Genomic DNA, 26,702 nt, shown 5'->3' with positions numbered 1-26,702 from the left:
AAAGCTTGCTTGGCAAATCTGTGCAGGCATAAAGTTCTTCCAGGAAAGCCCTGCCTTTTCACACATGTGTATGCAGCTCCTAGCGCCATGAGGCTGTGATCTTGACCGAAGCTTTTGGGAACATCTCAGTGATTCAACAACAGAGGGAGCATGGGTGAGGAAGTCAGTTTGATTTGCAAGCACTCCAGAGGTTTCCCCTCTTAAACCAGAGCAAGGAACATCACAATTGGTCTGAGGTGGGAAAGAAATATTTTGAGGCTGGCAGGAGAGACCGTGTAAGCAGAGGCAAAGAGCCCTGTGCAGTTTAAAAAGCTTCTCCAAGCCTAAGCTCAGTGCATTAAGGGAGAGGATTTCATGAAGCTGGAGCGGAATGAGTATAAACTAAACTAGATGAGGCTAACCTGGCTGAAGCCTCTTGTCTTATCATTAGATTAACAGAAGTTTGAGGTAGGGACTCTCCTTGTTCTGTTTGTGCAGCACGGTAGGGTCCTGGCTAGGCACCACTATTACTAAACGATCAGTTACTCCAAACCAAACCTCCTTTCCCTCCCATCCCCAACCCCAGAGCTAGTCAAACCCAGAGCCACCCAAAATCCCCTCTTATAGTCCTTCCTTAATGGCATAATTCCCTGCGGCTGAGTCCAGCCCCATTGCCCATTCCCCACCTGAACTGAAAGCATTCTGCTCCAGCAGAGAGGGGTAACCAGGCAGTGGTGAGGGCTATAAAGGCTTCGTCCCTAAAGGATTTTAAGTGTTAATGGCCCAGCCCTGCAAACACTTGCAACCCTGAGAGGGGATACTCCTGGGCTAGATGTTTGTGTGCTCAGGTTCTTAGGTGGGTGGGGCTGGCACATAGTATTAGCCAAGCATGCTTGGCAGAGGGTGTTCAGAGCCTCTCATCTGCAGCTAATCTCCCCAGAGAGTATCTCAGCTTCAGCAAAACAACCCACGTCTCTCACGTAGGAATGAGAAGCGTTCTGGTTAATTAACAGCCCAGCAGGAAGAAATAATTCTAACCTGCAGCTAACAAGGAAAATGCCAGCACCAGTCACTGTCAGGGACCTGATCCAACTCCCACTGGAGTCGATGGGAGTCTTTCCGGTCACTTGGAGGGGAGCTAGGTCCAGCCTTAGGAATATTCACATTAGCAATAAGGGAACCAGTTTGATGTGGGGCAGGGGATAGGGCACTGGACTGGGGCTGAGGAGACCCCATGGCTCTGCCACTGGCTGGCCTTGCACAAGCCATTTGCACTCTGTGCCTCAGTTTCCCCATCTGTAAAACAAGGGTAATGCTATTTAACTCTTTTCTGAAGCACTTTAAGATCTATAGCTTTTTCATCTAAGTATTATTGCTCAATAAAAACCCATCTCCCTTCCCCATTTCAGAACCGTCTCTCCGCCAGGTTTCCAACCAAACAGGCCCTGACATCTCTTGTTTTGTTACCTTACTTTATTATTCTCTTTCCCTCATCTCTGCACAAGCAATTTCTGGCCCATTCTAGAGAGCAGCGACCATCAGAACAGAAATAACAGTGAGGCCCATGGTCCTTAAATGCTGGAAAACCCACTGAACTGATATGCGTCAATAGATTATTTCAATATTTCCCCTGTGGAGGGTGGTTCAGGCTGATGCCACATTGAACTTCCTCCAGTTTTGTTCTTGCTTTAAACCACAACCTGGGCGACCTCACCCAGCAGCTGAAATCCTCCAGAAAAGGCTAGGGCATGTGATTCCCTTTGCAGCCCATTATTATCAACAGTATACCAGCAGCCCCTAGAGGCTCCAGCGGAGATCAGGGCCACATGATGCTCGGTGCTGTCCACACACATAGCAAGACGCAGTGAGCATACAGTCTGAACAGACAAGACAGACAAACAGTGGGAGAAAGAACGACTTGTTATCCCCATTTTACAGATTGGGAACGGAGGCCCAGATCCCCCAAAGGCATTTTGGCTCCTAACTTACATTGAACTCAATGGATGTCAGGAGCCTAAAGTATCTTGGCCAGAGAAACTAAGACCCAGATCCTCAAAGGTATGTTGAGGGGTTGCAAGCCTGAGGGGGGACATGATAACAGTTTTCAAGTACATAAAAGGTTGTTACAAGGAGGAGGGAGAAAAAATGTTCTCCTTGACCTCTGAGGATAGGACAAGACGCAATGGGCTTAAATTGCAGCAAGGGCAGTTTAGGTTGGACATTAGGAAAAACTTCCTCACTGTCAGGGTGTTTAAGCACTGGAATAAATTGCCTAGGGAGGTGGTGGCATCTCCATCATTGGAGATTTTTAAGAGCAGGTTAGACAAGCACCTGTCAGGGATGGTCTAGGTAATACTTAGTCCTGCCATGAGTGCAGGGGACTGGACTAGATGACCTCTCGAGGCCCCATCCATATCCTCTGGTTTTATGATTTCAGTGCCTAACTCCCACTGAGGATCTGGGCCTAGTGACTTGACCAAGGTCACACAAAGATTCTGGGGCAGAGCCAGGAATTGCACCTCGATTTCCTGTGTCTCAATCCAGCGCCTCAGCCACAAAAACCATCCTTCTCTCTCTCTTCCATCAATGCTCTGCCTTAGATAGATCCCAATCCTATATTCCTCGCTCGCTCAAAACTCCCACTGAGGCTGGGCCTGTAGGCTAGCCAGGAATGTGTGAGAGACACCAGGACTGAAGATCTGATCCTAGCCTTCCTGTGGCAATCCCAGGCTGGCCCTGCCTTCTGTATGTTGCCAGGAATGTCATTTTTCACCCCGCATGAAGTTCTTTCCTGTTCACGAAATTCTTTTGGGCATCTATGAAGATGCTTTGTGCCTTGTAACTCACTGGGTGCCACCATGACATTAAAGAATAATTCTCTTTATTGCTACCAGGAAAAGATGTTCACAAGAGGAGATTTCGGATCCGGCAAATTCAACCAATTGGCTTCTTTGTTCATAAAGAGGAATAAAAAGGAAAAGGGGTTACCTCACCCTCAAAAGGATGCCCAGCTTTGGCGATCAATAAATAACTAGCTCTTGAGGGAACGTGTGTAGAATATTTGAGCTTCTTTGGCTATAAAGAAAGGCTGTTACACTGCACAGGTGATTAACAGAAATGCTATTACACCGGGCTAGGACTAAGAAGAAGAGATGTCATAGGTGACATTATTTTAGGCAAAGAGAAGGAAGGGGCTTCTGTACAAACAGGGCAGCATTGCAATCTTACAGCCTAGCCTGGAGCGGCTTGTGATTCTGGGAGTAACAGGCTGTTTCCTGCTTCTCTCTTGCTTCAGTTGGCGGAGGGGAGCGAATGGAGGGAAATCTGAACCAGACCTTTATTCCCCCTCTGCATTGTATCTGGTTCTGAGCCATTGGAGGGGATGGCCTCTCCCACTCCCTGCACACCAACAGGGAACGGGGAGTAAGAGGCAGCCGTGGCTGTTGTCCTTCCCACCCTGCCCAGGTTTGGGTGATGCTGGGAGCAAACTTCATCTTCCGGGGCGTGGGTGAATCCAGGTGCGATGACTCCAGGCTATCGAGCTGACCTCCGCACAGGGATGCCAAATTAGAATTGGAGAGGGGCGAAAAAGGATGGCACGAAATGGGCGATCCTTGAAGGCGGCTCTTACATCAGAGTAGTGATGACTTTCCCCTCGTACTCAATGATATTTTCGTAGGCATGCTGAGTTTCTTTGGACCTGAAATGTTACAGGAAAGCTGTCAGTTACTGTTACATTCACAGCATACACTCAGAGAAGTAAATAAAAACATAAATACTCTTTCTGGAAGGTTGCAATGTAACATGACTTCACTGCTTAGAATTCCAAACAATAACACACAAGAACCCAAAACCAGAGAGAGAGAAAACAGGCTGCTCCTAAAACAGATCGGAACAACTCACCCCACCTTACTCGAGGCTGGATGGCTGCAGACTGACTGCTGCTAGACTCAGAATGCATTCTTCCCTATACAGCGCCCCAACCCTCAAGAAACCCCCCTGAAATTTAAAGTGACAGCCTACAATTTTAACCAAGTTTTCTGTACACCACACTTACCATGACAGTAAAGGAAGGATTTATGGTTAGGCTTTAATTCAATATTCCTTAGTTTGAATGGAGCTAGAGGAATGGTCCATGTGGTATTGTTGCGAACTGGCTTGTGTATATGTGAACCATTGTCCTCTACTGGATGAAGTCAAAACTGCTCGAACGTGTGTAACTTTTGCTTTCATGGAAATCATGAGATAAATCCATGCTGCAATTTTTCCAGCAGCGGGAGGTGGTGGCTGCTCATAGAGAATTAGCAGGCCCATACCAGAGGGGGACGGGGAGGAGGCAGCAGGTCCTATCACAGGAAGTGTGGGGAGTAGGGTGGCGTGGGCTGGTGGGCAGTGTCTCATTCATGGCCAGGGATTCTGGCCACTGCTGCTCATTCCTGTCCAGCCACCAGGGAGAGGGAAGCAACACTGACAATGCACTGATTAGGAGCCTTGGCTTAGCCCTGGAGAAGCACCCCTAGGACCAGGGGAGACACCGCAGCACTGGCTGGCAAGGAGCAGAGGCATTATTAGCGCTGACCCCCCACCTCGCCCCATCAGCCAGACCGGAAGCAGCAGTGGCATCCTGGGATCCTGTCCGTTGGGGAGACACTGCCTTCCCGCCAGTCTGCCCCTAACCCCACTGTCTGGGACAGGGCTGACAGCTTCCACCTCCTCGCTGTTGGAAGAATCACAGCAGTTTGGGGAGAGGAACGGGGGAGACTCGGCAGCCGTGCAGATCCCATGAAATTCAAACATTTCCCTGGGACGCTACCGTGCATTAACTATGTGTCATAGGGCCTGTAATGCTAACAACTAATGCTCAAGTAGCAGCTTCTGGAATTCTGGATGGTGGAACCAGGGCTTTCAGACTAGCCAGGGCAAATCCAGAACAGAATTTTACGATCTAGTGAAAATGCCTCAGCTCGGCCTGCACTAATGTCTACGCTGCTGCTGCCATCGATTATGGTTTGTCAGAGGTGGGCATTGCCAAAATGAGTGTGAAGCCCCAGGCCTTCAAAGACGTACGCCCCTGCTTAACTTTACGCTTCCTTGGGACTCCTCATAGCACATAAAGTTATGCAGGTGCATGAGCCCTGCAGGATCAGGCCCTATCTTTGCTAACCTGTAAGCCAGCCCTAGAAAGCCTAGCCTGGCCAGAAACAAAAGTGAAACCGACCGGTTTGCTGATCCAAGTGGGCTGAAGAACCTGGCAGCATTAAGGGTGAACACATCCGTTTGATTTTAAAAATCCGCTTTTGTTTTCATAAACTGTTATTAGGGAAAAAGGGGAGACTTGTTCTGACCTTGTAATGTTTGTCACCTGGCAATCTCCCTGTTTTATGAAGGCAGATGTGGGCCCCTACACACATGTAGAGAGGAAAAGGACCAGAGGAAAAATTCTTCCAGTGCAAGCATACAGTACAGCCAAAACTGACAAGAGCAGGGAGGAAAAGGGGGGCACAATTGTACTGTGGCCCTGAGCTCAGGGCCCCCCCCCCAAATCGTTTGTAACTGGGCTGTAATAGGGGTGGGGCCCCAGCAAACATGATGTACCGGGGCCCTACATTTTAATCTCAATAGGCCTGCGCAGAGCCACCATAAGCAGCCCTGTGCTGTCCCCTCCCCCCAAGACTCGGCATAGGAGGTGTCCTGGGGGCAGAGGGCAGGACTAGGGGCAGGTCTGGGCATGAGAGGAGGAGCTGCTCTAATTTACACTGGAGATTATTTTGGTGACCTGAGCCCAGATGCTGAGTGGCCCAAGTGTGACATCAAACCATTTCTGCCCCGCTCCTGGCATAGCACAGAATGGGATCCGCTTCGGATGAACTCGAAAGTTCTTGAACGCCTGGCTCACCTGAAATCAGCCGCGGTGATCGAATACTTCCCCTCAGTCCCGTTGGATACGACATCCTCTTCCTTCTTGTCTCCTATGGTGACCACCGACTCCATATTTTCCCTAACAAAAGAAGCACATTTGAAAGAATTTAAGATAGAACCATGGAAGGACCATTGGCTGCATTGTATTTCTGCCTCTTTGGCTGACGCACAAGTGAGCAACAGAGTTTCAGCTCAAATGATTTCACACTCTGTAAAGCTCAGGTATCATTTGAACAGTAACCTGAAGCTTTCATACTACTTATCAAGCCGTTGAGAGAGAGAAAAGGGGTGTGTGGCAATATCTTTGGAACATGCTTTCGAGCTGCACAGAGCTCTTCCTCAGGTCTGGAGAAGGTAACCAGAGCATCCAAGCTAAATACAAGGGAGGACCGATTGTTAAGCATAAGGGGATCACAAGTTGTTGGAGAACTCTCACACTGGACGGTCACAACGTGTGCCTTCTGGCCTTAACAATCTGTGCATGAAATCTATCTATAAGGTGATCAGTGAAGTTCTTTTTCTTATGGTTCCTCCCTTGCTTTTTGTCTCAAGTGTGCGTCCTCCTGTAATGGAGTCCCACTAAGCTGGTTTTTTGATTTTCACAGTGTTGCCAACTCTCATGAGTCGCATGATAATTATTGGCTTTCTTAAAGCCCCAGCTCCTGGAGTCACGTGACTCTGTGATGACTTCAGCCTTCATTCTTAAAGAAAAACTGAGAGTCTATCCCTCGTGGCTGTGGAGAAAGCTTCCACATGCGACCCCATAGTGCACCCTAAAGGTCCAAAAAGCAGAAGGCCAATAGAAAGACCACCAATCTATGTTTACATCACCTCCTGATTAAGCCAATCTCATGATTTTTGGGGAGCCTGACTCCTGGTTTTTGAACATGTGGGGTTGGCAATGTTGTTTTCAACCAATGAATCCTTTCGTGCTCCCCTAACAAGCAAACGAGTTAACCTCAAACGGACCTGAGATGCGGTTCGCTTAATATCCACACACCAGACTATGAATGCTTGTCCAAGCTCCTGATAATCATCATCATTTTTCACCACAGATCTCAAAGCACTTTACAAAGGTCAGGATTATTCTCTCCGTCATAGACAGGGGAGACAACTGTGGCAGAAAAAGAGACAATGCGAGGACTAGAACCCTGAGCTCCATGCTAGGGCGCTAGCCACCAGACCACACTGCCTCCTTGCCACCATCAGGCAACATGGCCCAGGGGACAGTGTTGCAGACCAGGAGTCAGGCACATCAGCTGGTGTAAACTGATAGCCCCCTGAAGTCAGCGGAGGTCTGATCAGGTACACAGCTGAGATGCCGCCCCTGGGCTCTATTCCCAACCCTGAAAGCACTTCACAAACAGTAACTTCTCAGCACCCCCGGGTCCTCATCCTTCTTTTCCAGAGGGGGAAACTGAGGTACCGAGCATAATTAAGGCCCAGCTCCTCAGAGGTATTTCAGCATCTAACTCATGACCTTGGCCTAAGTAATTTGCCCAAAAGCACAGACAGAGTCTGTGATACAGCCAGGAACCGGTCAGCTAAACTAGGGTGAAGATTTCAGGATGAGAGGTTTTCTCACAAGTTGTTTAGTACTTTGTGTTTCTCATCAGGCTGGGACAACAACACCAACTCATGGCATTTCACTTCTTCCTCTGCCAGCTGCAACCCAGAATTGCAAAGATGCTGGAGAATAAAGTGGTTTGATGATCCCAGATGGCTGCTGGGGATCTTGACAGAGGTAAGTAGAGAATTATTTCTCCAGGCTTCAAAACTAGTCCACAGCAGCTACTCTAGGCAGGGGTGTGGAATAGGGGAGGTCAGGGGGCCATGGCCTTCCCACTTTTTACCGGCCATAAGGGCAAGCGATGGGAGGAAGAGGGCAGAGAAAAATGAGCAGGGGTGGGGGGAGTCTTGGGGGAAGGCGGCACGAGGGCAGGGCTTTAGGGGGAAGGGGTGGCGCTTGGGGTGGGGCCACAGTTTGGGCACCAGTGGCCCCCCACTTTTAGGAAGCTTCTGCTACCCCTGACTTGAGTTACCCTGCGTGACCCTCAAATCCTTCCTAGGACTAGATGGTTCTCCACCAGCCCCTCGCCTCATGCCCCAGTCCCATTGCCAATCACCCGGGCTGTATCCAGCTCAGTTCCTTGAATCTTACACATTCAGCTCTCCACTGCAGATCACAGTGCTGACCACTCCCTGGTCATCGATCCTCCAGGACGTGCTGCAGCAGCTGCCACCAGCGAGCATTGTGGGACAAGTGATCTTACTCTTGAGGGCACCAGGCTACTTGCTGCAGAGGTGGAGGTGGGACAGTTGGAATGAAGGGCTCCTCCTAACGAGGGAGATGAGAGGGCTCAGGAGGTGGTTTCATGGCCTATCTTTACAAAGGGGAACAAGGAAGACCTGGGGAATTAAAGGACAATCAGCCTCACTTCAATACCTGGTTTGTAAGCACCTGGAGGATAATAGGGTTATAAGAACTAGTCACCACGGATTTGTCAAGAACAAATCATGCCATACCGACTTAATTTCCTTCTTCGATAGGGTTACTGACCTAATGGACGGGGGGAAGCAGTAGATGAGATATACCTTGATTTTAGTATGGCTTTTGACAGTGCAGCAAGACATTCTCATAAGTAAACTAGGGAAATGCGATCTAGATGAAATTACTGTGAGGTGGATGCACAACTGGTTGAAAGACCTTACTCAGAGAGTAGTTATCAATGGTTTGCTGTCAAATTGGGAGGGCGGATTTAGTGGGGCCTGCGGGGGTCCAGTGCTATTCAGTATTTGCATTAATGACGTGGATAATGGAGTGGAGAGAATGCTTTCTAAAATGTGCAGATGACGCCAGGCTGGAAGAGGTGGGAAGCACTTTTGGAGGACAGGTTTAAAATTCAAAACGACCTTGACAAATTGGAGAATCAGTCTGAATTCAACAAGTTGAAATTCAGTAGAGACAAGTGCAAAGGACGTCACTGAGGAAGGAAAAATCAAGTGCACAATTACAAAATGGGGAATAACTCGCTAAGTGGGAGCGCTGCTGAAAAAGATCTGGGGGTTACAGTGGGTCACAAATTCAATACGGTCAAGCAATGGGATGCAGCTGCAAAACAGGCGAATATGATTCTGGGGTGTGTTAACAGGAGTGTCGTACATAAGACACAGGAGGTCATTGTCCCACTCTACTCAGCACCAGTGAGGCCCCAGCTGGAGGACTGTGTCCAATTCTGGGCACCACGCTTGAGGAAAGATGTGGACGACTTGGAGAGAGTCCAAAGGAGAGCCACAAAAATGATAAACGGTTTAGATAACCTGACCTATGCGGAAAGCTTCAAAACCCTGGGCCTGTTTAGTCTTGAGAAAAGATTTGGAGGGATGGGGGACCTGATAACAGGCTTGTGATATGTTAAGGGCTGTTATAAAGAGGCCGGTGATCCATTGTTCTCCATGGCCACTGAAGGCAGGGCAAGAAGTAATGGGCTTAATCAGCAGCCAGGGAGATTTAGGTTAGATCTTGGGGAAAACTCTCTCAGGGGAGTTAAGCTCCAGAACGGGCTTCCAAGGGAGGTTGTGGAGTCCCCATCACTGGAAGTTTTTAAAAAGATATTGGCCAAACACCTGCCACAGAGGGTCTGGGTTTACACGGTCCTGCCAGAGCGCAGGGGGCTGGACTTGCTGACTTCTCGAGGTCCCTTCCAGCCCTACACGTCTATGATTCTATGGCTGATAGACCAGCGATTGACCCAGCGACCGCCAGAGCTAAAAAGCTCCCACAGCTTGACCTTACTAGGGTGATAACGGACTCATTGCCTCTGCGGACTGGGTACAAAGGAGGATCTGTAACATACACTTACCAGTAGGTTATACATGTACTGAATTGTTCACGAGCTTTGTCTACTTTCTGCAGCCACAATGTTAATAACTACAGCTCAAAAAGTCCCTGCTCAGAGACTTCGTCTGAACATAATCACTAAGGGTTGCAGGATTTTGCCCTCTGGGATTTCTGGTGGGTCAGTCATTCTTTAACTGCTCCTTCTGCCTAGATAGCAAATCCTACATCCCTGCAGTTGGCCCTCCCTGCTGCACAGTAACATCAGTGCCAGGTCTGCAGCATTGGGTGAGACTAATTTGTCAGACCTTTGAATTGTTTTCTGCTGCTAACTGGTTTTTCCAGTCGGTCTCTGAAAGGGCTGTTGCAAAATACTTTGCAATGTTCTTTTTATTTCAATGGTAGAAGAGACTCTGCCTCAAATGGTGTCTTGGAGTCTGCCTCTGAGAAGGTGTGTTTGTGAGTGTCCGTGTCCCAAGCTGATGGTGCCAATTGGACGGGCTGTTCTGGGTCAGCCTATCATACAGCTAGACGTGAGCCAAAGAAGTTTAGACCTGGAGCCAGATCCAGCACTGTGCCCTCCCCTGCGGGAGGTTTGGATCTACTGCGCTGACTCCGCTCCGTTGAAGGTGCATGTCTCCAATTCCCTTCCATGCTTGCTGGCGGGTGATGTCTGGGGCTTGCACAAGAAATGTAAAGGCAGAAACAGGCAGGGATTAAGCTGCTAACTGCAGCCACAGTGACAGAACCAGGGCTGGAAATGCTGCCAGGTTGCTACGGCTCCACAGCGTCTTTCCTGGTGAGAGGCAAAATGGACTTCTAGCCTTCCCAGCCCTAGCAGGCAGATTCTAACACGAGACAGGACACCGAGACAGGACACCGAGGAGCAATGTTTGAGCCAGAGATAAAACTAGGCTCCTGGGGAGAGGGGGTCAGATGTGACAGGAGCAGTGCTGGCTCCACCACCAAACAGCTGTGCAGCGGGGCCTCTTTCCTGACTCTTACTAGACACCATTAGGGAGCATTCAATTTGATGTAAAAATCAAAGCATGTACTTTAGCTCAAGGGTAGCCTGTGCTCTGTGTTAAGGAGAGAAGGGCATGCCCAGAAGCTAGGAGGGTATGGGACCTGATCCTCAGCTATCCTAAGACCCATTTATGCCACTCTGGCAGTGTAAAGGGGATGTAAAGTGCCAGAAATGGACCCTTGAAAATGCCCCTGCACTAGGGGCTTCCTACTTTGTGTAGGTCTGTCCTACTGAGGAGTAGGGAGTGGATCAGGGATGTGGCCAGGTCACACTGTGCTACAGCTATTTTCTGCCTCTCAGGGCCCACGGGGGCACAGGAAAGCAGCATCGAAGTTAGAGTAGCCCTGAGGCAGCTCTAGCTTACACTGGAGCCAGACAGACCCCTGCAGGATCCCAACGGCAGTTTAAAGCCAGAGACCTTAATCCCCTCTTTCACAGACTCAGACTTCAAGGTCAGAAGGGACCATCGTGATCATCTAGTCTGACCTCCTGCACATCACAGGCCACAAAACCACACCCACCTACTCCTGTAATAGACTCCTACCCTCTGGTTGAGTTAGTGAACTCCTCAACTCATGATTTAAAGACCACAAGTTACAGAGAATCCACCATGTATTCTAGTTCAACCAGCAAGTAACCCATGCTTCAAAGGATGGTGAAACCTCCCAGGGTATCTTTCAACTCTTCCCCAAATACAGAAACAGAGTAACTGAGAACCAGGCCCATATTGTTTACTGTATTTCTCTCTTCATTCAGCTTTTCTCGTTCTTCTTCTCTAACCCTTTTCTACCCCTTTCTGTTTAGCTTTCACTCAGCCTGCTCTCTGTCTCTGCTCCCCATTTCACCATAGTTTTTCATTAGAATTTTTCTCTCTGCTTCATTTCTCCCCTCCCCCCAGCCTCACGAGCCCAGGATGGTCCTGGCTTGAGTCAAACTTTCAACCCTGGAATGCTTGGGTTTGACATGAAACCAAGCAAGTCAACCCATCTCAAGGGTGGTGACCTCAGCAGCATTGCACAACCTGTCTATCTGTGGTCTGTGTTTAACAAGTTAAATCTTAATATATTAAACCATTCATCAGAAGTACACATATGGCCTCCATCAACGTATTATCTGAGCAACTACTGGTCTTTAGTATCTTCATCCTCACAACACCCCTGGGAGGTAGGGAATGGCAAATCTCCCTACTGCACTGATGGGTTCATGAGCAGCTAGAACCCACATTATTAGCCTGCCACGCTCTGTCTGTGTGGACCCTGCTGACCTGCACTAACAGTCCATTAATGTGCTTTGATCTACTCCTCTTTGAAACGGGACTAGATCAAAGCGCACTAAGGAACTCTTAGTGTGCATCAGCAGGGTCCACTTGGATGAGGCTGGCTAGTGCAGGGGAGATTCACACCCCTGCCGCAAAATAAACGTCCAGGGAAACAAACTCTGAGGCCCAGATCTCAAAGGTAGTTGGGTATTTAACTCCCATTGAAATCATTGGGAGTTAGGCGTGTAAATACTTTGAGAATCTGGGCTTAACTAACTTGCCCAAGGCCATACAGGAAATCTGTAGCAGAGCAGAGACTTCAACCCAGACCTCCCAAGTCTTACTGACCATCCTTCCTCTCTGGCCAGATCCCCAAAATATGTCAATGAACATAACATCACTGATCTCCATAGGCCAGATTTTCAGCAGCTGTAATTTTTGGTACCACTCTTTAAGTCAATCAAACATGGCCCTCTGAGACTGGCTAGTCAGTCGTCCTTTGAACTGCCCCGTATCCCTTGGTGGCACCATGTAAGTGGTGAAACATGCGTCATTTCAGCTGGCCTTCCCTGATACCGAGTAACAGCTGGGCCAAGGAGCAGTGTCTGTTCTAAATGCCACCCGACTGAAGGGACTGGAGCGATGAACATTTCAATGAGCTCAGGGTCTGGAACTTCAGCCCTTTCGCTTCCTGAGTTTGGAACTTGTACATTTGCCACTTTAACGTCTCGGTAACAAGGCTTTGGCATTTTAAACGCCATTTCTGGATTCTGTCAGGGACAGGAAGTGAAAGTGCCACCACAAGGCTATGGAGTTACACAGTACGACCATCGCCTTGTGCGGGGCTGTCCACGGTCCCTGTAAACCGATACCATTAAGAGGATCAGAAAAAATTCCCTGTTTTTATCCGCTTTGTGCAGTGATCACATTGTGCCCCGCGCAGAAACGCCCTGCTTTTGGAGTTGCTCTAGCAACAGTGAAGCCCAAATGAAATGGAACGAGGAAAACTCGCACTTACTCTTTTTCCTGACACCAAAACTTATTGACCGCAAAAGCAATTGCCACCAGGACTAGGAAAACAGCCACTGCAATAACCCCTTGCATCCATGGCTGGAGATTTCCCCGGGCTGCAGAGAAAGGGTGGAGACAAACGTTAGAGATATTTTTAGCTTCACCTGTTCTGTTTAGGTTCTTAAACTGCCTCCATTAATATAGTGTCAAGTGTCAGGGGGTAGCCGTGTTAGTCTGTATCCACAAAAACAACACGGAGTCCGGTGGCACCTTAAACACTAAAAGCTTGTGCCCAATTAAATCTGTTAGCCTTTAAGGTGCCACTGGACTCCTTGTTGCTTTTCCATTAATATAGGATCTCAGGGCTCAATCCTGCTGAGCTTTCTGGTCCCAAGCCAGCCAAGCACTAAACCCATGCTTGAATTTAAGCACCTAGGAAAGCCCATTGAAGTCCATGTAAGCACAAGTTTAAGGACCTTGCAGGATTGAGTCAAAAGTGAGGCTGAGTCAGCGATTGTGATTGACAGCATGGGGTAGCGCTGGGAAAGTGAACCCAGAGCTCTTCAGCCATAAGCTGGGTCTTGACCTCAAGACCACTCTGCTTTAGTAAGGATCCGGGGAGCTGGTTGGTCTGTGGTCTGAGCCTTGCAGACCCAAACAGGCAAAGAAACAGGACTGGCATTAAAAATCCGCCTGCCATCACCCGCAACAGCCCGTCCATCCCCCACCACATCAATACCATCCCACGCCTCATGCAGACTAATGGGGACAGGACTTTAGCCTTGCACTGTGGGATGGACTTTGGCACTGACCACACTGTGCCAAAGTAGCAGCCCCGCTTTTTCTCCTCGACAGTTGTACCAGGGGCCCATCAGATGAGTCAACCCTTTCCTCTCCCCTCATTTCCCTTGGAGAGGGGCCCAAACCAAAGCCTTGAGTCCAAATGCTCTCCCAGTGATGAGTGGTTAAAAATCTGGATCTAAATTTTGCATCTCAGACCCATCTCTAATGTTATATTTCCCCTTGTAGAACTAAAATAAGCCCCATGTATTTGGGGAAAGGACAGTCTTTTCATTATCCATTTGTACAGCACCCAGCGCAGAGGTCCCGTTCCTGGGTTGGGGCCTTTCGACATAACCACAGTATAAATAAGTAATAGTAGCAATATAGCCCTCATTCAAAATGCCATTTGTTTCAGAGAGAGGAAAACAAGAAAAAAATGAATATAAAGTCTCCCTGAGAAACAGAGAGAGAGAGAGCGCACAATGTGACTAACTAGGCAACGTTCTGCATCTGACAGGAAAAACAAATTGGCACCTGAGAGAAAGGGTGACCCAGGGATCAGGTGCTAACCTAAGACTTGTCAGTTGTGTGTTTAAGCCTTTGTTCTGCTGTTGGCTTGGGAAAGTCCCTTACAGTTGGGGTTTTGGAGGTGCCTAAATGCCTTTAAAAATCAGCCCTTTTTTGTTCTGTGCCTGAGTTCCCCATCTGTAAAGTGGCGATAACATCACAGCCCTGCCTCAGAGTGGTGCTGTGTCAATAAACACATTAAAGAGTTTGAGGTGCTCAGAAGCTGTTATAATGGGAACCATCTAAGACCCTTTGATAGATGGCTTACCTGATGTAGGCTACAATGATCTCCATTTTACAGATGGAGAAAAGAATCATAGAGAGTCTAAGTGATTTGCCCAAGGCCACAGAGGAAGTCTGTACCAGTTGTATACAGAGCAGGGTATTGAACCCATATCTCCAGAGTAGCGCCTTAACTAGTGGATGCTTCTGCCTCTCAGAACTCAAGATAACACACAAGAACCCAAAACCAGGGAGAGAAAAAACAGGCTGCTTCCTAAGGCAGCCAGGTACAGCTCACCCTACTTTGCTTTAAGATGGCTTTTTCCAGACTGGCTCTGAGAATACACTTCCCTACAGAGCCCTCTAGCTTGCGAACAGGCAATGGTGTCCCTAGCCTTTGTTTGCCAGAAGCTGGGAATGGGCGACAGAGGATGGATCACTTGATGATTCCCTGTTCTGTTCATTCCCTCTGGGGCACCTGGCACTGGCCACTGTCGGAGGACAGGATACTGGGCTAGATGGGCCATTCTTATGTTCTTATGAACATGAGCAGAACCCCTTTCCCCCTTAAGGTGATAACTTGAAAGTCCAACACAGTCCTCAATTTACTATATCTACGGGGCTTTTTCAGAATCTCTGTGTAGTCGGCAGGATGGTCTCTCTGGCTGTTGTGCGGATGTGCAGGGAACGGGCTGCAGAGAGCACTCTGTGCAGGGACTAGGGACAATCCAAGTCCCCGGATTTGCGGGAATGCAGGGACTGTTCCCTCCATATGCTCCCAAGGATGTACATCGCCCTGATAGGATGGTGCGGTCTGTGCACCATTCCTATGCACTGGGGTGCTCCTTGATGACCAATCGCTCGCTGAGCTGCCCTTGGGGGAAATGTGACTCCACATTGCCCACAAACCAAGGCTGTGATTAAATACCTCAACCCAGCTCTGTACCTGCACCTTTATCTTCGCAAGCACACGCTGCTCCACCCAACCCCTCTTTCCCGAAACGAAAGCCTCCATCCATCCGCTCCCACTGAGGAGTGCCATGTTTTCCTGAGTCTGTAATCCGTCACTAATTATTATGATGTTGCAAAGCGGATTATGGTGGGTCCATTAGCATAACAAACCTGGCAAAGGAGGTGCCAGCATGTTCGGTGTGACACTCCGCTGGCTGGTGGCTGCTCGTTTGGAGTGTGATCACCTTCCAAGTTTTGGGGGAGGGACAGGGCTGGAGGGGGGCCAGTCAGCAGCAGAGGGAACCAGTTGCAAGCTGGGGTGATGCATTCAGGAGAATGCAGGGAAACAACGCCCATGACAACTCGATAAGTCAGAACAAAAGCGCATGCGGTTCTAATTCCCCCGGCTCCTTTGCCAAGCCACGCAGAGGTTTCCCAACTCTGCTAAGCCGTAGAGCTACCCACTAGCTGGCTCTGTGGTGGGAAGCGGGGGAAGAGAGCATTAAAGGCTTCCATGTTAATAGCAAGGATGAACTTGGGGTTAAGTCTTGGGACTCAGGAGATCTGGCTTTAGTTCCTAGCTCTGCAACAGACTTCATGTGTGTCACTTAAGCCCAGATGCTCCAAGTATTCCGGTGCCTAACTCCTACTGAAATCAATGGGAGTTAGGTAGTCAGAAGACCTTTGCGGATCTGGGCTTCAGCTCCCCATCTGCACAAGGGGGATAATAATCCTTTACTTTGCCTGGCTTGTCTATTTAGATTGCAAACTCTTTCGGGTCAGAACCGAGACTTGCTATACAAATGGGCCCTCACAATGGGTCCACGCAATCTTGGTTGGGGCCTGTAGGTATTCCTTGAATACAATAATAATAATAATAATGGGACTTTCTGCTTCCGAGCTAATCTTTGAGCTGTCTGCCCCTTCCCAGCAGGGCTGGGAGGAAGGTCTCTGGAATTTCTGCCTCTGACTTGGACAGAATGGGTTTCAAACATCTGAAAGGTCAACAGGAGGGGAACTAGTCTGGCTGTGTTAATGCTGCATTAGGGTGAATGAAGTGGAGAGAATCAAATCTCGTTGTGTCCCCTGCCATGTCACCATCCCAAAAACATCCCTACATCTCTGGACCTTCTCTCTAGCAAAGAAACCCTTGTTACTGTGGCAACCTACTTGGAAGGAGAAACTGTACCCTGGTCCATGCATGACTCATTATAGACTCATAGACATTAGGGCCAGAAGGCACCATCATGATCATCTACTCTGACCTCCTGCACATTGCAGACCACAGAACCTCACCCGCCCACTCCCTTATTCAATCTGGGGCAATTATGACTCATTATTTTTAAGTAAAAGAGAGACAAGGTGGGTGAGGTAAGCCCTTTTATTGGGGCAACTTCTGTGGGTGAGAGAGACAGGCTTTCGAGCTCCACAGAGCATTTCTTCAGGTCCTGAAGAAGAGCCCTAACGGAGAGCTGCGTGGAGCTCAAAAGCTTGTCTCTTTCACCAACAGAATTTGGTTCCAAATAAATACTTCACCCACCTTGTCTCTCGCTTATCCTGGGACCAACATGGCTACTGCAACACTGCAAACAACTTATGAAAAATGGCATTTTGAAGGGCTGTCCCCCACCCCACTCTTTTCACCCCAAAGGCTCCCAGCATGCCAACCATGGGTCAGATGCACTGGCGGGTCACACAGATATCAACCCTGCTGCAGATTCCTGCGCATGGCAGCTTTGCCCCAGGAGTGTGTTATGGCAGGACAAAGCAGATGCAGCTCTGCTTACGGGGAAGGGGCCAAAATGTGAGCGTCGCTCGCTGAAAACGAGGCATGGCCAGAGCAACCAAAGAGTCAGTCCCCCCACTCAAAGGCTGTTCCCAGTGGCGGAGCTCTGATAGATCTCTGGCAGGTTTGAAAGCAGCTTTCCCCAGCCCTTATGGAAGCCACAAGCCTTGAATCTCCCCTTGGATAGCCAGGGCATCGCTGCACCAGCTGGGTTGGATCTAGCCCTGAGTGTATTTAAGGACCCTTGGAGCAATGCAGCCACCTTCTTGATAGAACCAGTGCACAGGACCAGCGCTGAACAGCTTGAGGGCAGGAGGTGATGAAGAAGGCAGTGTCTAGATGGGACTCTAGGAGGAATGTAAGAAGGCAGAGGGCAATCCCGCAACGGAGTTTGGCTGGGACAATCTGAAAAGATTAGACCCCCGGGGCCCAGTCATGTTCCCCCCGAAGCCAACGGCAAAACTCCCACTGATTCCAATGGAGCGCGGCTCGGGACCCCCTTGCATCCGTCGGGGCCGAATTAGCACTCTGCGGCATCAGTGGAAAGACTCCCATTGACTGGAATGAGACTGGATTGCATTAAATATGAGTCAACAGTGTAACACTGCTGCAAAAAAGGCAAACATCATTCCTGGCGTATTAGCAGGAGTGTTGTAAGCAAGACACGAGAAGTAATTCTTCCGCTCTACTCGGCGCTGATTAGGCCTCAACCGTAGGCGCCGACTCCGTGGGTGCTCTGGGGCTGGAACACCCACACGGAAAAATTAGTGGGTTCTCTGCACCCACTGGCAGCCAAGCTCCACCCCGGCCCCGCCTCTTCCCTGCCTCCTCCCCTGAGCATGACACATTCCCGCTCCTCTGCTTACCTTCCAGCACTTTCCCCCGGCCGCCTCCAAACAGCTGTTTGGGGGCATGCTGGGAGGGAGGGGGAGGAGCGGGAATGTGTCGCACTCAGGGGAGGAGGCAGGGAAGAGGCGGGGCCAGAGTGGGGATTTGGGGAAGGGGTTGCAATGGGGGTGGGGCAGGGGTGGGAAGAGGTGAGGTAGCGATAGGGCCACATGGAAGGGGTGGAGTGGAGGCAGGGCCAGGGCAGAGCAGGGGGTCGAGCACCCAGGGGAAAGCGGGGAAGATGGCGCCTATGGCCTCAACTGGAGTATTGTGTCCAGTTCTGGGTGCCACATTTCAGGAAAGATGTGGACAAACTGGAGAAAGTCCAGAGAAGAGAAACAAAAATGATTAAAGGTCTAGAAAACATGACCTATGAGGAAAGATTGAAAAAATTGGGTTTGTTTAGTCTAGAGAAGAGAGGACAGAAAGAGGACATGATAACAGTTTTCAAGTACATAAAAGGTTGTTACAAGGAGCAGGGAGAAAAATTGTTCTCCTCAACCTCTAAGGATAGGACAAGAAGCAATGGGCTTAAATTGCAGCGAGGGCGGTTTAGGTTGGACATTAGGAAAAACTTCCTCACTGTCAGAGTGGTTAAGCACTGGAATAAATTGCCTAGGGAGGTTGTGGAATCTCCATCATTGGGGATTTTTAAGAGCAGGTTAGACAAGCACCTGTCAGGGATGGTCTAGGTAATACTTAGTCCTGCTATGAGTGCAGGGGACTGGACTAGATGACCTCTCGAGGTCCCTTCCAGTCCTACGATTCTATAATTCTATGAAGGAAAGCGACCGCTTTTAAGCATTGGGAAGGAAACTAAAAATGGCTTCACTCCCGGGAGGAAAGAAGTTTATGTAAAAGGGAAAGACACAAAGAATGCTGCCGGATGGGTCCTGGCCCAGATGAACTTTAACAATGTTTTTCTAGAACGGGGCTGGCTGGTAAAATGTTTACCTTAGATTAGCAGCACAGCCGAAGTTTCAACAATGGTCCCTAAAGGGCTCACTCAGACAATGGTCTCTCTGTTTATTTGCTAATCCAGTTCAATAATCAGTGCCTAGGTAGGGACACCATAGAGTGAGGTCAGCATTTGCATTAATAACTCCTGTTGACATGTATTTGGGCGAGGAGGCTGGGAATATCCTCTGGGGGGCAAGGAAGGGGGCACTCAGAAGCTAACCAAGATCCCAGATGATCAGGACTTTGTCTTTCAACAGGAAATTGAAAGGCAAGCTGGTTAGAACAACAGTAAAATCCTACCCTACCTAGCATATAGGCAATGGGCCAAATTCAGGAGTGAGGTGCCTGGTGGTGGTAAGTTACACATCAGGTGTAAATGGGTATTTACTGGCATCCAATACGTGCATATAATGAGTGTAAATAAATCAGAGGTCCCAAACTGTGGGGCGCGCCACACAACTACCATCAAACAACTACAATTTCCTGGTAGCACTCAGCCAAGGGCCGCAGCTGCAAAGCATCCAATCCTACACTGGATGGTGTTTGGATCCAGGGGGTTGGTTAGATATCTCTCAACTATTTACATGCCCCCCCATTACCATTATATCTGGGCACTTCACAGTCTTCAGGGTCCTTATCTTCACAGTGCCCCTGTGGGGTAGGGCAGTGCTGTTATCTGCATTGTGCAGAGGGAAACCGAGGCACAGAGAGACTACGTGACACAGGGATTCTGTGGCAGCGCAGGGAATTGAACCCAGGCCTCCCAAATCCCTAACTATCCTCCCTCCACGGCTCAGGGCCTGGCTCTTTTTGTGGTTTTACTCCTTGCTCGAGTACCTGCTCCCCGAAATGGCCTTGTATGCAGGACCCAGCTCAGTGTTTTCTTAGTCTGGTTTCATTGTTTTGTCCCCCTTCTTTACAGGCTTTGATCACTTGAGAGGGCTGCTGCTCAGAGGAACTTGACTGCCTGGTGGTGGGTATGTGGAAGTCCAGGCTCATCCTTCCCAGGCCTGCTGCCTGTTCCCACCCTGCTCATTCTCCCTCACCCCAAAAGCCTTCCTGGGAGCCCAACGCCCCTCCCCAAACCAAAAGTCTCCTTCACACACCCCTGATGTCCCACCAAAGTCATCCCTCTGCTAAGACAGACCCTGCTAAGGCTGTCTTGTCTTTTCCACTTTGCAAACCTAGTGGAAATGCTTCCGAGGGCTTCCGCCCAGCACTTGACTCTGCCGGAAGCCCAGCCAGTGGGCCAATTTCTCTTGCCAGCAGATAAGTTTTCCCTCCTGGGCATCTCATTTATTCTGAAGGCTGGGCTAGCCCCAGCGCCGCCGAGAAACGAGGTGGTGTAGCACGGGCTGCCAGATCGAGATGGGATTCCCTCCAGCGTCACTGGAGGGAATGTGCCAACACAAGCCTGCGATAAGGGCAAAAATGCAAAGCCATAGACAGCAGAAATCCAGAGACAATCAAGCACGTGTCACGACGGAGCATTCAGTTGTTGCTGTTTCCGACAGCATCTGATGCACGTTATTTAGGAGGCATGGCTCCTAAGACAGCTTCTAAATTTGCAGCGAGAGTCCCCAGCGGGGGCCGAACCCAGCACCCTCTACTCAGACCACTACTACTTCAAGTACCACTTTAGATCTGTCCTTTTACCCTCTATACAGCCCCCCTCCTCAGCAGGAAGGGAAAACACACTGTAGGAGCAGGTTCTGTGAGCACCCAGAATTTGGGAGCATGCAAAATCCCCCACCGTTGTTTGTTGAAGCCCTGCGATTACACATCTCATCATCTGATCAGCACCCACAGCTGCAATGTGTACATGCAAAAGCAGGGATTCGCCTGGGCAACATTACAGGCACAACTGAAAAGACTCGGTTGAAAAACTTGGCTCCTTGTGTCTGCATTTGAACTTCACCAAGGCAGAATTACAACCCCCTTGGGAGCTATTTATTTCTTTGCTGATCTTCTTGACAGAAAAAAAAATAAATGCACATCTCAAGCCTAACAAAGCCCTGTCCAACAGCCCTTCCAGTTGTTTGAAAGGGCTTTCCATAGGAAGAGACATAAGATCAGGCCAAAACTCCAGCCCTGAAACTCTCCCACAATCTCTGGGAAAGTTTGGATTCAGATTGAAATCTGGATCCGCCTTTCACAGCTCCACGTGTAAATGCAGCAAATGAGCAAGGCCTGTGTGTCAGCTGCGGTGATTGACGGTTTGTCATCTGCTTATGTGCCCAGGTGTAAAATCCCCTCCTCAGCAGGAGGGACACAGTGTCATTAGCGATATTGCACAAGCAGAAATAAGTTTCCCAGGTTACAAGATCACTGAGTGCATGAATCACCCCTTGCTCCTTAAGGCTTTTAATAACGCACATGATTTGCATATGGGTGTGTGGCAGGGCTGGGAGAAGCAGGAAAGGACACTGCCTGCCTCTGGAGTTGAAACACCTGTGTCCCTGCGCATTTGCTGTAAAACCGGGAGGTGAATATTTCCACGAGTTCCCATGGCCCACGGTGGCGCTGGGGAACTCTTACAAAGAAAGAGCTGTAAACAAAACACAGAGATGGAACTACACACATATACCCCAGCTCAGGATCTGGCCCAGGAAGTGTGAGCAAAGACACCATGGTCTAGATCCTCAGCTGGTGTAAATATATGTAGCTCCTTGGACTCCAGTAGGACTCTGACAATTTACTCCAGCCAAGCATCTGGCCCACATAATGACAAAACTAATGTCTCTTTTTTAGTGGCTGTAAACGTGCTTTGCATACACCCATATTTATAAAGCAGAGTCATCTGCAATTGGCTATGAACTAGACTCAGTGTTGTCAATTCTCTTGATTGTACCATGAGTCTTGCCATATTTGGTGTGTTCTTTAAGCCCCAGCTCCTGGAATCGTGTGATTATAGGAGACTCTCTGTTCTTGTTTTAAAAATAGTAAGTTTCTAGACCTCATGTCTGTGGAGAAAATTATGAAGCAAGTGCAACCCTAAATGTTCAGTAAATAGAAGGCAAATATAAAGACCCTGAAATGTATAATTCTTTTTAAAATCTCATGTTTTTTTTAGCCAAGCTCATGATTATGGGAGGATCTGATTTAGGATTTTTGAATGCCGCAGGACTGGCAGTACTGTAAACTTAGCAACCAAACAGAACAATCCCAGCAGTACAAGAGGCAAAAGCGTCCAGCCCTAACTTAGCACAAGGCTGTAGGTTGAGGACAGTTTGTTCTGTATGCTAAAAGATTGATGCCCAAAATCACCTCTAAGGAAAGTAAACACTTGCCTAACTTTCAACAGGAGACTGGTCCCACTGATGCAATGGGATTACTCATGTGTTCAAAGATTTGCCGAAGCCGGGATCCAGGAACACAAGAGCAGCCTCACTGACTTTCACAGAGGCGTGTAAATAGAGTAGGATTTGGCCCCACTGCTGGCATTTCCCCGTAAGTCATAAACAAGAGGGCTTAACTCCTTGCTCCCAGTCCCACCCATGGGGTTGGGCAGGTCTAGCTGGGGGCAGAGTTTAGTCCTAGGAATGTGTCATCATCCCAAATAATCCTGAAGCCTGGACTGCTTCATTTCCTTCTCTGGTTCATCCCTCGGCTGTTGGATTCTTTTTATTACTGTGTTGGTTTTTTCCTGGTCGGTGGAGGAGCATTAGTGGTGCTGGACGTGACCCAGGGAAGTGATGTTCACATCCAGATCCAGATGAGGCTTGGGCCCATGTTAGCAGCTCAAGGGCGAACTTGGGTTCAGATTCAGCAGTGCTGAAATTTGGCAAGTTGTTTTCACGACATTTCAGCCCCAAAGACTGAAATTTCATCCGTTCATCTCTTCCCAAGAGATTTCCACCATCTTGGGCCAAGATCCTGCTCCAAGAGCTGTTTTCACAAGATTTCAGCAGCATCCAAACCTGACCAGGAAAATGGGCCCTCTATGGTTTTGAATCAGCACTGACCAGCATTGACTAGGATGAGATGTGCCCCTTACCCTATCCAAATTCACACACTACTCCCCTCTCCCCACAAGTGCACCATGTCCCCTTTCTGTGTCAGTTCAGAAAGTTTTCCATGTTTCTGCTTTGACTTCTGTAATGGGCACCTTTAGTTCCCTACATGCCCCAGCATCGTTTGCATCAAAGGAGATGGCGCAAAGGTCAGTGCAGGGCCATGAAGGTATCAGCAGCACATGGACAAGGCAGAGACTGGAGAGCAAGTGGAGACAAGAGGGAAGGGGTGATTGGTGAGTGGCCATTCTCAGTGCCGGGTTTACAATGGCTCCAGAGGCTCCATGGAGCTGGGCCCATGCTCAGAAGGGGCCCCGGCCTGCTCCGGTTGCCCTGTGCCCCAAGACCCCGCTGACTCCTCCCGCCCACCATTTGCTCCTCTCGGCCTGCCTGCCAGCTGGCTGAGGGCTCCTCTCCACCCCTTGGCCGCACCCGCCGGCTCCTCTCAGACCCCTGGCTGGACCCCTCTGGCTCTGGGCAGTCTCTGCTTCCCACCACCCGTGGGACCCCACCTGTCTCCCCGGAGCGGAGCTGCCTGGGACTGGTGCAGAATCCTGGCCAGTCTCAGCCGGCGGGGGAACAGTGTGGAGGGCTTGGCTGGGCCCCTCCAGGCAAGTGCGTCTTGAGGGACCCCGGCCGGGGCAGGTCTTGGCCTGGCTGATCGCGCCATTCCCGAGGGGATGGAGCAATTCCCAGCCCTGGAGGTGCGGGGGGGGCTGCCAATGCAAATAGCCCTTGCACATGCTGTTACCTGCTTTGCACAAATCAGCCCATATGGGCACATACACATTGGATGGATTCTGGGGAAAGGGTGCATCTTTCTGGGGTGCTTTGAAAATGTGGCTGTTTGTGAGCTTTGGCCATATCTGAAACATCATATAGGTCCCTAAATCCAGAAGAGCGTCATTAAAAGGTCTGGTCCTGCTTCCCTTTAAGTCAATGGCAACACGCACTTTGACTGAGTGGTGCAGGATTGGACCCTAATAACTGGGAGATCCATGGCAGTTAAATTCTGAGAATAAGCAAGTAAGCAAACAAAACAATAAAGGATGGAGCAACACAAAGTGTGTGAGGGGGGTGCAGGGCAGGGGTTCAAGAACATTGAAAAGACAAGATTAGCTTTAATTATTCATCAGAACACTTTATAATACTATTAAATGTCCTGTCGTATTTAATAAAACCAAATGATGTCACAGTAGCAGGAGGCCTCTCTGCCATTAAGTCTTTTCTGAAAAGTGGGTGAAGCCATCGATTTGGGGGAGATTTTTTGGCAAGCATGATCAAAATTGCAGATTCACAACTTGAGAATTAGTCAGATCTCATTGCATGAGCAATGGTTCTCAATCAGGGGTACACATACCCCTGAGGGTATACAGAGGTCTTCCAGGGGGCACATCAACTCATCTAGATATTTGTAAAAAGAACAGGAGGACTTGTGGCACCTTAGAGACTAACAAATTTATTAGAGCATAAGCTTTCGTGGGCTACAGCCCACTTCATTGGATGAACAGAATGGAATATATAGTAAGAAGATATATATATACACATACAGAGAAGGTGGAAGTTGCCATACAAACTGTAAGAGGCTAATTAATTAAGATGAGCTATTATCAGCAGGAGAAAAAAACTTTTGTATAATAGCTCATCTTAATTAATTAGCCTCTTACTCCACTTTTTGATGTCTCTATATATACAGAGAGAGAGAGAGAGAGAGAGATCTTCTTACTATATGTTCCATTCTATGCATCTGATGAAGTGGGCTAAGCTTATGCTCAAATAAATGGATTAGTCTCTAAGGTGCCACAAATACTCCTGTTCTTTTTACAGATACCTAGATGAGTTGAGGTGCCCCCTGGAAGACCCCTTTGTACCCTGAGGGGTATGTGTACCCCCGGTTGAGAACCATTGCTCATGCAATGAGATCTCCCTAATTCTCATGTTGTGAATCTGCAATTTTGATCACGCTTGCCAAAAAATCTCCCCCAAGTTTTACAACAGGCTACATATAAAGCACTAGCAAAGCCAGTACAAACTAAAATCTCATACAGATACTGACTTGTTTACACTGCTCTATATACACTATACATTGAAATGTAAGTACAGTATTTATATTCCAGTGGATTTATTTTGTAATTATATGGTAAAAATGAGAAAGTCAGCAATGTTTCAGTAACAGGGTGCTGGGACACTTCGTATGTTTATGTCTGATTTTGTAAGCAAGCAGTTTTTAAGTGAGGTGAAACTTGAGGGTACACAAGACAAATCAGACTCCGGAAAGGGGTACAGTCGTCTGGAAAGGTCGAGAGCCACTGTCCTAGAGTAACTAAAAACCTAGCACTATGTCTTCACTGCAAAAAAACCCTGTGTCTTTATATCAAAAGAGCAATCTCTGTGTCAAATCTTACTGGAGATAAGGCACAGGTCGATTGCCTCAATGGAGTTAAACACCAGATTGGAGGTGTATAATATTGTGCTCAGTGAGCTACCACAGGGTAAAACACTACCTGTGTCTTTCTTGTCTCCACTAGATTTCACAGCAAGACAGCGAACAAGCCTTGTTTTTTGTTTTGTTTTGTTGTGTTGTTGTTTTTTTGCAGTGAAGACAAAGCTTCAGATGAAATGCTTTGTTTTCAAACTCTCAGCAATTCATTTGTGACGCAGACAGAGCATCTCGTAAAGTGCACCGAAGTCCCATCTCCTTCACCTGGCTAAAAAGAAAGTCTCTGTCGTTGCTCCTTAGCTGACTTAAAGACTAACCCCTTCATGGATCAGCTGTTTCACTCAGAACCAGAAGCTTTCAAGACTCAACCAGTTCAACTCCGAAAAGTAGGAAATCACACTCACCTTGCTGGCAATTCACTGGCTCCAGAGCCATTAAAAAGCACAGGGCAGCAACCTGGAGAGCCTGCATGACTGGAGAGCAGTTGTTTTGTTGCTCAGTGTGGAGGGTTCTTTGCTTTGTGAAAGGAACAATGAGCCCTGCTCCCTCTCAGAAGCTTTTGAGAGAGCTGAATGTGAAATCTGAAGACCCAGAGCACACTTACACACGGCTGACTCCGATGGAAATGAGCCTGGTAAACTGTCAGTGACATTAATAAGTGGCTTTTAAATGGAGGCGGTACAGATGGATTTGCATACCTGCTTCCTCTTTGGGCCAGGTGAATAAGTAACGTCTCAGATTGTTTGGGAGTTTGCAGACATGCGGTTTGAATAACTGGCAGTTATTGTAGAGCCTAAAGGAATTTCAGGGGAGACAATGAACCGTGTTTGTTTATTTACTTACAGTGGGGATTGTGGGGAACCGATACTAAGATCAACACATTCTTTCTTGAAAGGAGCACCCTGGTGTAGCATGTTTGCATGATACCAGATAATGCAACAGCACCAAAACCAGAGAACCAAATCAAATGAAAGCCCCCAAAATCTAGCATTTGTAAAACTAAGCCTTCAAACTCTGACTGGTAGAAACAGTTGCACAGAAAATAATATACTCTACTGGC

The 26,702-nt window shown here is 48.6% G+C and overlaps 1 protein-coding gene across 1 annotated transcript; it reads right to left on the bottom strand.

Moving 5' to 3' along the window:
* Positions 1 to 1,355: 1,355 nt before the first annotated feature.
* On the bottom strand, positions 1,356 to 26,294 carry PDZK1IP1 (PDZK1 interacting protein 1). The gene is made up of 4 exons (XM_074961783.1): positions 26,047 to 26,294; positions 13,040 to 13,148; positions 5,876 to 5,977; positions 1,356 to 3,679 (listed from the first exon to the last, which is right to left on the bottom strand). Exons 1-4 carry the CDS (start codon positions 26,111 to 26,113, stop codon positions 3,607 to 3,609), a joined length of 351 nt encoding a protein of 116 aa, XP_074817884.1. The 5' UTR covers positions 26,114 to 26,294; the 3' UTR covers positions 1,356 to 3,606.
* Positions 26,295 to 26,702: the final 408 nt, after the last annotated feature.

This window comes from Natator depressus, chromosome 8, assembly GCF_965152275.1.
Source record: "Natator depressus isolate rNatDep1 chromosome 8, rNatDep2.hap1, whole genome shotgun sequence".
In the NCBI taxonomy this organism is placed as follows: Eukaryota; Metazoa; Chordata; order Testudines; family Cheloniidae; genus Natator; species Natator depressus.
This window is presented reverse-complemented; position numbering and strand designations above follow the sequence as displayed.

Excerpts from the sequence above, each read along its gene's own strand:
- PDZK1IP1 (XM_074961783.1), bottom strand. The coding sequence starts at position 26,113 with ATGCAGGCTCTCCAGGTTGCTGCCCTGTGCTTTTTAATGGCTCTGGAG. Across the intron at positions 13,149-26,046 it reads GCCAGTGAATTGCCAGCAAG|CCCGGGGAAATCTCCAGCCA; the intron begins GTGAGTGTGATT and ends CTTTCTCTGCAG. Across the intron at positions 3,680-5,875 it reads ATCACCGCGGCTGATTTCAG|GTCCAAAGAAACTCAGCATG; the intron begins GTGAGCCAGGCG and ends GTAACATTTCAG.